This window comes from Pseudophryne corroboree, chromosome 2 (assembly GCF_028390025.1).
Source record: "Pseudophryne corroboree isolate aPseCor3 chromosome 2, aPseCor3.hap2, whole genome shotgun sequence".
NCBI lineage: Eukaryota > Metazoa > Chordata > Amphibia > Anura > Myobatrachidae > Pseudophryne > Pseudophryne corroboree.
This window is the reverse complement of record NC_086445.1, coordinates 864,908,891-864,921,604: the sequence shown is the minus strand read 5'-3', so window position 1 is coordinate 864,921,604 and position 12,714 is coordinate 864,908,891. Positions and strand designations below refer to the sequence as shown.

General features: G+C 45.8%; 1 protein-coding gene across 4 annotated transcripts in view; it reads left to right on the top strand.

The window, feature by feature from the left end:
* Window positions 1–10,505, top strand: part of RAB34 (RAB34, member RAS oncogene family) — a 58,947-nt gene extending 48,442 nt beyond the window's left edge. For all 4 annotated transcript variants that reach the window (XM_063957383.1, XM_063957380.1, XM_063957382.1 and 1 more), the window contains exons 10-11: window positions 4,739–4,846; window positions 9,872–10,505. In XM_063957383.1, coding sequence (XP_063813453.1) covers window positions 4,739–4,846; window positions 9,872–9,939 — 176 coding nt within the window. In that variant the 3' untranslated portion in view covers window positions 9,940–10,505. The remainder of the gene's footprint in view (window positions 1–4,738; window positions 4,847–9,871) is intronic.
* Window positions 10,506–12,714: the final 2,209 nt, after the last annotated feature.

The window sequence follows — 12,714 nt, the reverse complement described above, 5'->3', positions numbered from 1 at the left end:
TGTGGGTTTTCTGGGAGGCCTGGGTATGCTTGGGTTAGGTTTCTCATTGCTGGCGGTTACATACTCGATTTGGAGTCCAACCACCTCAGTGGTCCCTCACCACGGGTCTGCCGGTTTCCAACGACAAGAGAGTAGTAATGCAGGCGGCATTCCAGATGCTTCTAACCGCAAGGGTGCTGATCCCTCTTTCTGCACATCATTGGAATCGGGGGGGTTTTCTCAGGCCTTTGTTTTTTCCCGTGCCGAAGCCAGATGGCTCGGCCAGGCCTATTCTGAACTTAGAATCCCTTCAGTCTGTGATTGCTAGTTTGGAGCAAAAAGGAGTTTAGGCGTCCTTAGTCATCAGGGATGCCTGTTTACTTCCATTGGGCTTCCTCATCGGGCTTTTCTCAGATTCGTAGTACAGAATATTCATTTCCATTTTCAGACCTTTCCGTTCGGTCTCTCTTCCGCTCCCACCGTGTTCATGAAGGTCACAGGATGGCCATACTTCAAAGGCAGGGAGTGAGGTTTGTTCCCTAACTGGACAATCTACTGCTGGAAGCCCACTCTGCAGATTAGGTTGTTTCTGAATATCCGGAGGATCCAGGATCTTCTGATTCGACACGGGTCCCATTTATGCTCCTCGTACTGTTTTCTGTTTTTAGGGATGGTTCTCAACTCGGTCCGTCAGAGGATTTTTCCTTCCTCGGGACCAGTTCCCCTCTCTCTTCAGCCATGTGCGGCGCTGAGAGAGGTCACCTACATCCTCCTCTGAGCAGAGGATAACAGTCTTCATTCCAGATCAAGCTGCCAGGTCAGGCACCCGGGTGAGTGGACATTCCCCGGAGTTTTGTCAGCTGGTCCGCTGTTGGCGGAGAACTCGGATCGACCTCATGGCGTTCCGACTGACTCTTCAACTGCCCCTTTATTACTCTCGGATGAGAGCCCTGGCGGCGGTAGCCGTGGATGCCCTCACGGCTCCTTGGAGCTTCTGGTTAGTCTATCTTTCCTCCTTTCCTGTTACTACCTCAATTTCTACAACGCATAAAGGGAGAATGCGCGCTAGTCCTCCCGGTGACTCCAGTTTGGCCGCGCAAGACTTGGAAATCTACCCTGCACCCGGTGTCAGTAGAGGAGTCTTGGCTCCTACCTCTACGGGAATGTCTACTTCAACAGGGTCCTTCTCTTTGTTCAGTCTTACACAGGTTTCGTTTAACGGTGTGGCTGTTCACGAAACCTTCTCAGAAGGAAGGAGTTCCCTAGTTCGGTTATACCTACTGGGCCCCGATTTCGGAAGTCAGTTACCTAGTCTCACTTTTGCCACTTTTGGAAACTTTATGTGGCCAGGTGTGGATGACGAGGGTTTTTCCTTTAGTTTTTTTCATTTAGCCGCCTTCTTTGGTTTCTCTGGGTGGTTTGCTCGGCTGCGCTTCGACTAGATTGACCTGAGTTTCAGGTCTCTGCTCTTTCGGTTTTCTTCCACAGGTGATTAGTCTGATGGCCGGAAGTTCGGGCTTTCTTGCAGGGAGTACTCTACCGGCAACCCCCCTTTTTCGAATAAGGTTACGGCTGAGCTTCATACTCAGCTGTCGTTTCTTCCAATGGTGATGTCCGCTTTTCATATAAATCTGACACTTGTGTTTTCGGCCCTCTCGGCGGTTTCACCGGATTTGTGACCTTTGGATGTTGTCAGGGCTCTCCGACTCTCTGTACAAAGGTCTTCAACTATTCGTCAAATTGAATTCTTCTTTGTTCTGTACGATGCTCCCGTCCTAAATGGCCGGGGTCTCAACAGCTGTTGGGTCGTTGGATACGTCTGACCATCAGACAGTCTTGTTTGGTGGTTGCTCGAGAGCCTCCGTTTTCCTTTTCGGCGCAATCCACAAGCTCTTCGGGGGCGGCTGCCCAGGGGGTTTCCGTGAATACTTTATGTTGCGATGCCGCTTAGTCGGGACATTTATGCGTTTATCACGTTTTACGGATTTCACATTTTTGCGGCCTCTGTGTCACAGTTTGGCCGAGCGGTTTTTGCAGGACTCTCAGCGCTCTCCCTCCCGTCTTGGAAGCTCTGGGACGTCCCCATTGTATCTGCACTCCAGTGGCCCCTAGTGGATGAAGGAGAAATCAGGATTTTGGTACTTACCGATAAATCCCTTTCTCCGATTCCACAGGGGCCACTGGACGCCCACCCAGCGCTGTTTCCTCCTTCTAACCTTATCGGGTTGCATGTCTCTGTGTGACTGTGCATTTTGTTCCTATTACCCTATCACTATGTTTCCAGGTTTCCTTGGTATTATCTTGTTTTAGTTGGCTTAGCGAACCTCCTCTACTTTGACGTTGGTCTTTTCCAGCTCTCCTCGGGCACAGTTTTGACTAGACTGGCTTGGAGTGGGAACATAGTAGGGGAGGAGCTAGTCACATGGTTATAAATTTAAAGTGCCAGCTCCCAGTTACTGCCTACTATATCCCCATTGTATCTGCACTCCAGTGGCCCCTGTGGAATAGGAGAAAGGGATTTATCGGTAAGTACCAAAATCCTGATTTTCCAATTTTAATTAAAAAATTTTTTTTTTTAAAGTATATTTAACTGTTTTAGTGATTAAAAAAACATAGGGAGGATTAGCTCCTTCAGTGTCCATAGGGGGAGGCATTTGATATGCCGGCTGTCAGGATCCCGGCGCTCTCCATGCCGACGCTGGAATCCTGACAGCCGGCATACCGACAACTATTCTCCCTCTTGGGGTGTCCACGACACCTCTGGAGGGAGAATAAATAGTGTGCCATGCATAGCGCGCCACCGTGCCTGCAAGGGGCTCTTTTGCGCACACCCCGCTGCCTGCATGCCGGTGGTCAGGATCCCAGTGCCGGTATGCTGGGCGCCGGGATCCCAAGCGCCGGCATAACATACTGTACCCTCCATAGGTCCCCATTGAAACAATAACCCCGATCGCCCCCAGTGGCAATAGATTCCCAAGTAGCGACAGACTCCCCTCCCAATTTAGTAGTAATAAATCCCCCAGTGGCCTCCACCACTTTAGTGTCTGTAGATTCAAATTAAAGCTCCCCCTCCATTCAGTTATTAATAGTAACCAGTGCCAATAAACCACCTTGCGGCATTAACAAAGTAAGTGATCTCCCCAGACCACTTACCCCTCCTTATGCAGAGCGCAGCGGATTGAGTCGCAGGGGGACTGATCATCGGAGTCTAGAGATCAGCTAATAGTGCTTATAGGGAAACTTCAGTTCCCTTCTTTGAACCGGATTTAACTTTACTGTTGTGCGTATGCAAATTCAGCAGTGATGTCTGTGATCACAGAGCGCTCCATCACTGCTGGAGTGGCCAGGCCAACAGAAGGAAATTAGTTCTGGACTCTTACAAGTCTAAAACGCCCAAACTGATCATCAAAATGACAGCTCGTGCAGGTGCCCTTACTTCCCTCAAAGACCATTAATATGAAAACTAGACTCGTATAGACTTTAACGGGTATATTCAATTGAAGTCGTAAACTGCCGTCTTGTCAGAAAGGCGGCAGTCTCCGACTATTTTAGGTCAGAAGGGGTTCCGACCCATTTAATAGAGCCCTCATTTTTCCGACAAGTCGGGAATTCCGACTTGTAGGAAAGCATGTGGATCGACAGAATAGCTGCAGATCTGCGTGCTTCTGTCAGAAACGCGGCCAAATTCGACAGTTTTCCGACTTTAAAAACTGTCCTGTCGGATTTGGCCGTTCGTTGAATAGTGCTTTGTCGGATCCTTCAATTGACTAATAATAATAATAATAATAATAAGGCTTTGATTCTAGATTACTTTTACCACATAGGAAACATGTTTACTTAATGTGGGCTAAAATAGAACCAGAAAATTAATAAAAATCAGAATTGTTAAATTGCGGAAAAAGGGGTATAGCTGCAAGAACTAACCGCATGTCGCAATCCATATATCAAAGTTTGTGATTGGTCCTCCTGCTCATACCGGTTTTCCATCAGGACGGTCAAATAAACATTGGTAATACAGCTTTAAAGCCCTGTACACACTGGACGATAACAGATGACGATATGAACGATAACAATCTTTTTTGGAGATCTGTCGTTCATATTGTCCAGTGTGTATGGATGAACGATGCGCGCACCCGCAAGTCATTCTCGCTTATCCATGATCTACCGTACATGCAGCTCAGTGTTAACTATATTGTTGAGCTGCATGTTCGGGGAGTGCAGGGGATGACATCACTGAACTATATCTTTCATCGATATCATTCAGTGTGTATGCCCTGGCGATCTCCCCTAACTAGCAATCAGCAATATAGCACTGATTTCTAACTAGGGGAGGTCGCCCAGCGTGTACCCGGCTGAAGGAATTGACATTGAGGGATATTTAAAAGGAAAAATGTGACTACGTTCTTAAAAATGTCTTTGATGGAAAGACTAATTAATGTTACATCATATTATGTGACTACCATGTTTCAAAAACAAATGGGCAATTGTCATGGCTCTGTTTTACCTCCCCCAGATCCCCACACTTCGTCACATCATAATGACAATCTATGAAGTACAAACTTCGATGGACTCTTGTTTTTTCTTTAAATGTTATTACCTCTGTATACGATATTAAATCCACAAACCAAATCAAGCAATTTCATTTCTTTCTCAATTTCAGTAATTGCCTGCACTGCACTCACACAATGCTCCAGATTTTATCTACCGATTCCATTTGTATCTACAAGTGTCAGATAAAACTTTTCCTATGACTTTCTAGGTGAAAATGTAAAAGAATTCTTTTTCCGAGTGGCATCCTTGACATTTGAAGCCAGCGTGCTAGCTGAGCTGGAGAAAACGAATGCCAGAAAAATCGGTGATGTAGTGAGTGAGTATTCAGGGCAAGGTTGGGGAATTGCAGAGAGAGATCAAAGATGTGCTATTCCCTGTAAATGAGTTAGCAGAGAGGAGAACAGTATACTGTTTATACTTTATTAAAGCTCTACATTTGTATATGAAGATGACCTGTTACATTCTGTAACTGTGTGACCGGGAATGAATACTGGAAAATAGCATGGACATGGAAAATATAGTGCTAAGCTTATTTCTAGGAAGTGTACTTTAGATGGGATGCAGTTAAAATACCGGCTGTGAGTATCCCGGCGTACAGGAGACCAACCCCAGAATCCCGACAGCCAGTGAAATACCGCTAGACGGAATCCCGACCTCCGCTGGGTGTTCCTACTCGGTTGGTGGGTCCACTCCACCAACTGAGTGTGAATATAACCTGATGCGAGCAATGCGAGCCCGCGACAACACTCGATGGCTCACTGCCGGGATTCTGCTGTTGGTATACTGACAGCCGTCATTCTGTCTGTCAGTAAAACATACCGATTCACTTCATACAGTTCCTGTGTATTATAATTGCTCAGTGATGCTGTAGCTAGAAATATACTCAGATGTTTTATAGGGTATCCGGTCTATAGATATTCACTAAAGTGGTCTATAATCAATAGGTCGACCACTAACAGAAGACATGCATTAGGTTGAAAGGGTCAATAGGTCGACAGGTAAAAGGTCGACAGAGTCAAAAGGTTGGCATGACAATGGTCAACTCACATATGGTCGACACTTTTTTTACAATTTTTGTTTTCAACTTTTTCATACTTTACCATTCACGTGGATACGATTGGGAATAGTAACCTGTGCCGAGCATGGCAGCAGCGGAGCGAGTAACATTGCCCGAAGCATAGCGAGTGCAGCGAGATGACGTGGTACACTAATGGGGCTTGTTTGTGGCAGAAAAGTGACAAAACTCCCCCAAAAAAACCAAAAAAAATATTGTGTATACCTTTTTTGTGTCAACCATTTCCATGAGGACCTTTTGACCCTGTCGACCTTTTTTTACTGTCTAGCTATTCTTTGTTGACCTTTTCGCCATAATGTATGTCTACTATTAGTGATCGACCTATTGGAATCCGTTCAATTTGCCAGCTGTTGGGATCCCGGTGGTCAGGATACCGACACCGGAATCCCGTCAGCCGGCAATACTGTCAGGCAGAATACCGGCGCACAGCGACTTTTTACACTCGTGGTTGGCCACAACACCTATAGAGTGGGAATAGAACCTGTCCGCCACCGAGCCCGCAGCATGGCGAGCATAGCGAGCTCGCAAGTGGACTCTCCCCGCTGCCGGCATTCTTCTGGCCGGGATACTGACAGTTCGCACCCTGTCCGGCGGGATTACGTACTGTATGTAATCCGACCTGTTGTCTAATAATCCAGACACATTTTATAGTCACATAGTAAATACTGATTTATCTAAAAGTTGTCAGATAATTTGTAAAAAGGATGTTCTGTTGTCTCTGTGGTAAAGGGGGCTCGAAAAAGTGAATTCATTTTTCCAAGCATGACTTAGGGAGCTCAGTGAAGCAGAAACTGTGACTGTTCTCATCTGTTTATAGGACAAGTAGGGTTACATGGTACACGCAGTATTAGGGAGAATGACAGTAGCAGAAATCTTATATGGAAACCTGTTACCAAGAAAGTTATGAATACAAGAAAGGAAATAATTGCTGCATGGTAATAATGTCCTACCCTCAGACTGATTACCAGGTGGCTCTAGCTACAGTGAGTGTTAAGCTGGCAACCCAAAGCCAGATGAAAACATGGTACAGTTTGGCCTGAACACTTCTGTATGTATCTGGGACACAGAAAATATGAGTGATTATCTTGGGACTGAATTTTGGACCCTGTTCAGGTTGAATTGCAGATTCTGCTAAAAAGTAGAATCTGCAATCGTTTCAGTCGCATGCTGGGGGCTGCCCAGCACAGGGCAAGGCCGCCCACCATGCTGACCACCCCGCCCAGTGGCTGCGACCGCATTTAATTGCGTTTGCAGCAACTGTGGACGACCCCTGCCTTGTGTAGGCAGATGCACCACCGACATCTTTTCCATCGGCGCGGCTTGTGTGTCGCATCACGCAGCCAGCCCCGAAAATTGTACCGACCCACCCTGATTTGTGGTGTCCCACCCCCGCAACTCCACCCCACAAATGCCTCTGCCTGTCAATCAGGCAGAGGCGTTCGCAGCCAATGCCAATTGGCTGGGCCGCGCACGAGCAGGACGGGACCTGTGACATGTTCGACTGCGACATTGGCAACTGTTGGGTTAAATTGCGGTCACATCGCGATTGTGATACAACCTGGTTAAGGCCTTTTACATTATTATTGGGCATTGCAGTTGTTGTAAGGCCACACATGCTGCCATGTCAGCCCAATTGTCTGATCAAGCTGACGAATTTGAGGTGTGTATGTGGCCAGCAATAGAAACACTGTTTAAATTAATGTGGGTTAGAAGCTAGGGTCAGCTTCTAACCTTAGGAGGCATTGATCAGAAATCTGCATTAAGTTGAGCCTGCAGACTTATCTCGGGCTGCGATTGAATAGCAGTGGGCAATACTTGAGGCTATTTCACGTTGAATTGTACTTTAGCAATAATCTTGGCTAAAGAGTGGAGTTGAGTGATTTCCAGTTTTGGACAATGGCAACTCTAGCAACTATCAATACATGGCAAAGCACATATTGATGGTGCTGCGGTACAGATAATAAAGTGTAGGAGAGTCAAACTGGGGCCTGGGCCAAACTGGGTATTAATGGCTTTAGAGGACAATAGAAAACCTTTGTTCCAAAGAGGATGAATAAATAGGTAGTCTCAGGGGATGAGCATTAACTAGGGCACTACTATGGGGGCATACCATTAATAGGACACTACAAAGTGGCATAGCATTAACTAGGGCACTAATATGGAGCATAACATAAACTAGAGCACTACGGTGGGGCATAATATTAAGGAGGACACTATGATGGAGCATAACATTAACTAAGACACTACTATGGAGCATAACATTAACTACAGCAATACCAAGGGGGCACACCATTAATTGGACACTACTATGAGGCATAACTTTAACGAGGGCACTGCTATGGGGGCATAACATTAATATGACACTACTAAGGGGCATATCATTAACTAGGACACTACTATGGAGCATAACATAAACTAGAGCACTACTGTGAGGCATAATATTAAGTAGGACACTATGATGGAGCATAACATTAACTAGGGCTCTACCATGGGGGCCTAACATTAATAGGACACTACTATGGGGCATAACACTAACTACAGCAATACCATGGGGGCCTAACATTAATAGGACACTACTATGGGGCATAACACTAACTACAGCAATACCATGGGGGCCTAACATTAATAGGACACTACTATGGGGCATAACACTAACTACAGCAATACCATGGGGGCCTAACATTAATAGGACACTACTATGAGACATAACATTACCTAGGACACTGCTATGGAACATAACATTAACTAGGGCACTACCTTGGGGGCATAACATTAATAGGACACTGCTATGGGGCATAGCATTAACTAGAGCACTACTGTGGGGCATAGCATTAATAGGACACTACTATGAGACATAACATTACCTAGGACACTATGATGAAGCATAACATTAACTAAGACACTACTATGGAACATAACAGTAACTAGGGCACTACTGTGGGGTATAACATTAATAGGACACTACTATGGGGCATAACATAAACTAGGGCACTACTGTGGGGCATAACATTAACGAGTACACTATTTATTAGGCATATCATTAACGAGGGTACTACTATGTGGCATAATATTAACTAAGACACTACTATGGAACATAACAGTAACTAGGGCACTACTGTGGGGTATAACATTAACTAGTACACTATTTATTAGGCATATCATTAACGAGGGTACTACTAGGTGGCATAAAATTAACTTGGACACTAAAGAAATAACTTTTTCTAGTTTTTGTTGTGCATTTGACAGTGTGGACAGAAAATCTGTTTGGTGTGCCCTTATGGCGGTTAACATCCCACATTACACTCTTAAGGTCTCTACAACAACAGATCAAACAAAGTGAAATATGCGGGACATATGTCCCATCCGTTCACAATCTTAATTGGCATCAAGCAAGGTTGTTTAGTATTGCCCATGCTCATCAATGTAGCTATGGACTGGATTCTCAGAAAAACTTTTCTAAATGAAATGGGCACCATTACTGGCAAACATACAGCCCTCACAGATCTACTCTACGCCGATGATATTGTCTTCCTAGACAAAAACATGCAGGTTGCCCAAAACATTCTAAATAAGCCTCACACAAATGCAGCCTAAGTCTAGGGCACTATTATGGGGCATAAAATGAACAACTACTGTAGAAAGAGGAATGGAGCCCATAATGTTCTGGCTATGCCTCTGATTTGGTTATACAGTAAAAAGACAGGTTGATACTTTCCCATTCTTGCAAAGAGGCTGATGGAGGTCTATTTCCCATTGCAACTAGGCAGGGGTCTTATGTGGGGGAGACAGATTGGAAAACTGTACCAAAAGATGATTGTACCTGCAGAGGATTCTGTTGTGAGCCTCTATGGCCGGGATGTAATGAAGTCCGAGTTTAGCGGCTGTGCTGGATGACGGACGAACTTGGACAGTTTTTTTTACGGAATGATCATGTATAAGGCCTATTTGTATATATTTTTTGAACATACAATTGCCTATAAATGCAATATATCATAGTATTTTGGGAGATATTACAGCAGTTTTGTTGCATAGAGGCCAACATCTGCATAATCCTTTAATTTCTGTCTTCATAATCCAAGTCCGGTACAGACAGCAGCTGCTAATCCCAGCAGTGGTCAGTTATTCAGCTACTGGTTGCCGACCAATCGAGTTTCTGCAGTAATTTAGTGGTTTGTGTTTGTTCTCACGTGATTTGACAACTGTAAAGTTGTTTATGTCTGTATGTAATTCTGATCATTAAGTGTCAATTCTGTCTCCTAATTTCAGGGATAAACAGCAATGACAGCAACTTGTATCAAAACACAAAGAAGAACAAATCGAAGTGTTGCCAGTGAATCGGGATGGACACAGCTAACATTTGCACTGAATAGCGAGACACCAAAACATTGCACAGACTTAGTAGAAGGAGAGGGCTATAAATTCATATGCCCCTATTGCCCTGCTCTGTTCTAGGAGGTTTTCCAGGGCTCCTATTATTACATTGTCAGTTTTCACAGGCACATTGTAGTCCACGCTGCCAGTGGCCTGTAGTACATTGCAGAGCAAAGTGCTGCAATCCATTTTCTTAGACTGTTTACGTAGAAGATAAATTAATAATACGTTGATATTTTTAATATATCTTAGTTCTTTGTTTATTATTGAGAGCTAAGGGTGTGTTAGGGGACAATTCCCTTTCAGTAAAATAATTACTCACACCCCCTTCCTCTAATAGTCTTTTCACCTCTGCGCCCAAGAGATCTCTGGTAAAACTGGGCAGTGGAGAGAGGGACATGCTGCCCATTCATCTATACATTTAAAATTGCCAGTGTGGAAACGAATAACTTTGGAAAATAAGATTTTACTCACCGGTAAATCTATTTCTCGTAGTCCGTAGTGGATGCTGGGGACTCCGTAAGGACCATGGGGAATAGACGGGCTCCGCAGGAGACAGGGCACTCTAAGAAAGAATTAGGACTACTGGTGTGCACTGGCTCCTCCCTCTATGCCCCTCCTCCAGACCTCAGTTAAGGAAACTGTGCCCGGAAGAGCTGACATTACAAGGAAAGGATTTTGGAATCCAGGGTAAGACTCATACCAGCCACACCAATCACACCGTATAACTTGTGATAACATACCCAGTCAACAGTATGAACAACAACAGAGCATCAGACAAACCTGATGCAACCATAACATAACCCTTATTTAAGCAATAACTATATACAAGTATTGCAGAAGAAGTCCGCACTTGGGACGGGCGCCCAGCATCCACTACGGACTACGAGAAATAGATTTACCGGTGAGTAAAATCTTATTTTCTCTAACGTCCTAGTGGATGCTGGGGACTCCGTAAGGACCATGGGGATTATACCAAAGCTCCCAAACGGGCGGGAGAGTGCGGATGACTCTGCAGCACCGAATGAGCAAACACAAGGTCCTCCTCAGCCAGGGTATCAAACTTGTAGAACTTTGCAAAGGTGTTTGAACCCGACCAAGTAGCTGCTCGGCAAAGCTGTGATGCCGAGACCCCTCGGGCAGCCGCCCAAGAAGAGCCCACCTTCCTTGTGGAATGGGCTTTTACTGATTTTGGAGGCGGCAAGCCAGCCGCAGAATGAGCCTGCTGAATCGTGTTACAGATCCAGCGAGCAATAGTTTGCTTTGAAGCAGGAGCATACAGGATAAACAGCTTGTTGGATGCATACAGGATAAACAGCGAGTCAGTTTTCCTGACTCCAGCCGTTCTGGCTACATAAATCTTCAAAGCCCTGACTACATCTAGTAACTTGGAATCCTCCAAGTCACGAGTAGCCGCAGGCACCACAATAGGTTGGTTCAAATGAAAAGATGACACCACCTTTGGCAGAAATTGCGGACGAGTCCGTAATTCTGCCCTGTCCATATGGAAAACCAGATAGGGGCTTTTACATGACAAAGCCGCCAATTCTGACACACGCCTAGCCGAAGCTAAGGCCAATAGCATGACCACTTTCCACGTGAGATATTTTAACTCCACGGTCTTAAGTGGCTCAAACCAGTGAGATTTCAGGAAACTCAACACCACGTTAAGATCCCAAGGTGCCACTGGTGGCACAAAAGGGGGCTGAATATGCAGCCCTCCCTTTACAAACGTCTGAACTTCAGGTAGAGAAGCTAGTTTTTTATGAAAGAAAATGGATAGGGACGAAATCTGGACCTTAATGGACCCCAATTTTAGGCCCAAAGTCACTCCCGACTGTAGGAAGTGAAGGAAACGGCCCAGCTGGAAATCCTCTGTAGAGGCATTCCTGGCCTCACACCCAGCAACATATTTTCGCCGTATACGGTGATAATGTTTAGCCATCACGTCCATCCTAGCCTTTATCAGCGTAGGAATAACCTCATCCGGAATCCCTTTTTTCTACTAGGATCCGGCGTTCAACCGCCATGCCGTCAAACGCAGCTGCTGTAAGTCTTGGAACAGACAAGGTCCCTGCTGCAACAGATCCTGCCCTAGAGGCAGAGGCCATGGGTCCTCTGTGAGCATTTCTTGCAGCTCTGGATACCAAGTCCTTCTTGGCCAATCCGGAACAATGAGTATTGTTCTCACCCCTCTTTTCCTTATGATTCTCAGCACCTTGGGTAAGAGAGGAAGAGGAGGAAACACATAAACCGACTGGAACATCCACTGTGTCACCAGTGCGTCTACAGCTATCGCCTGAGAGTCTCTTGACCTGGCGCAATACCTCTGTAGCTTTTTGTTGAGGCGGGATGCCATCATGTCCACCTGTGGCAGTTCCCACCGACCTACAATCTGCGCAAAGACTTCTTGATGAAGTCCCCCCTCTCCTGGGTGGAGGTCGTGCCTGCTGAGGAAGTCTGCTTCCCAGTTGTCCACTCCCGGAATGAACACTGCTGACAGTGCTCGTACGTGATTCTCTGCCCATCGAAGAATTCTGGTGGCTTCCGCCATCGCCACCCTGCTCCTTGTGCCGCCTTGGCGGTTTACATGAGCCACTGTGGTGATGTTGTCTGATTGGATCAGCACCGATTGGTTGCGAAGCAGGGTCTCCGCTTGACTTAGGGCGTTGTATATGGCCCTTAGTTCCAGGATATTGATGTGAAGGCAAGTCTCCTGACTTGACCACAGCCCTTGG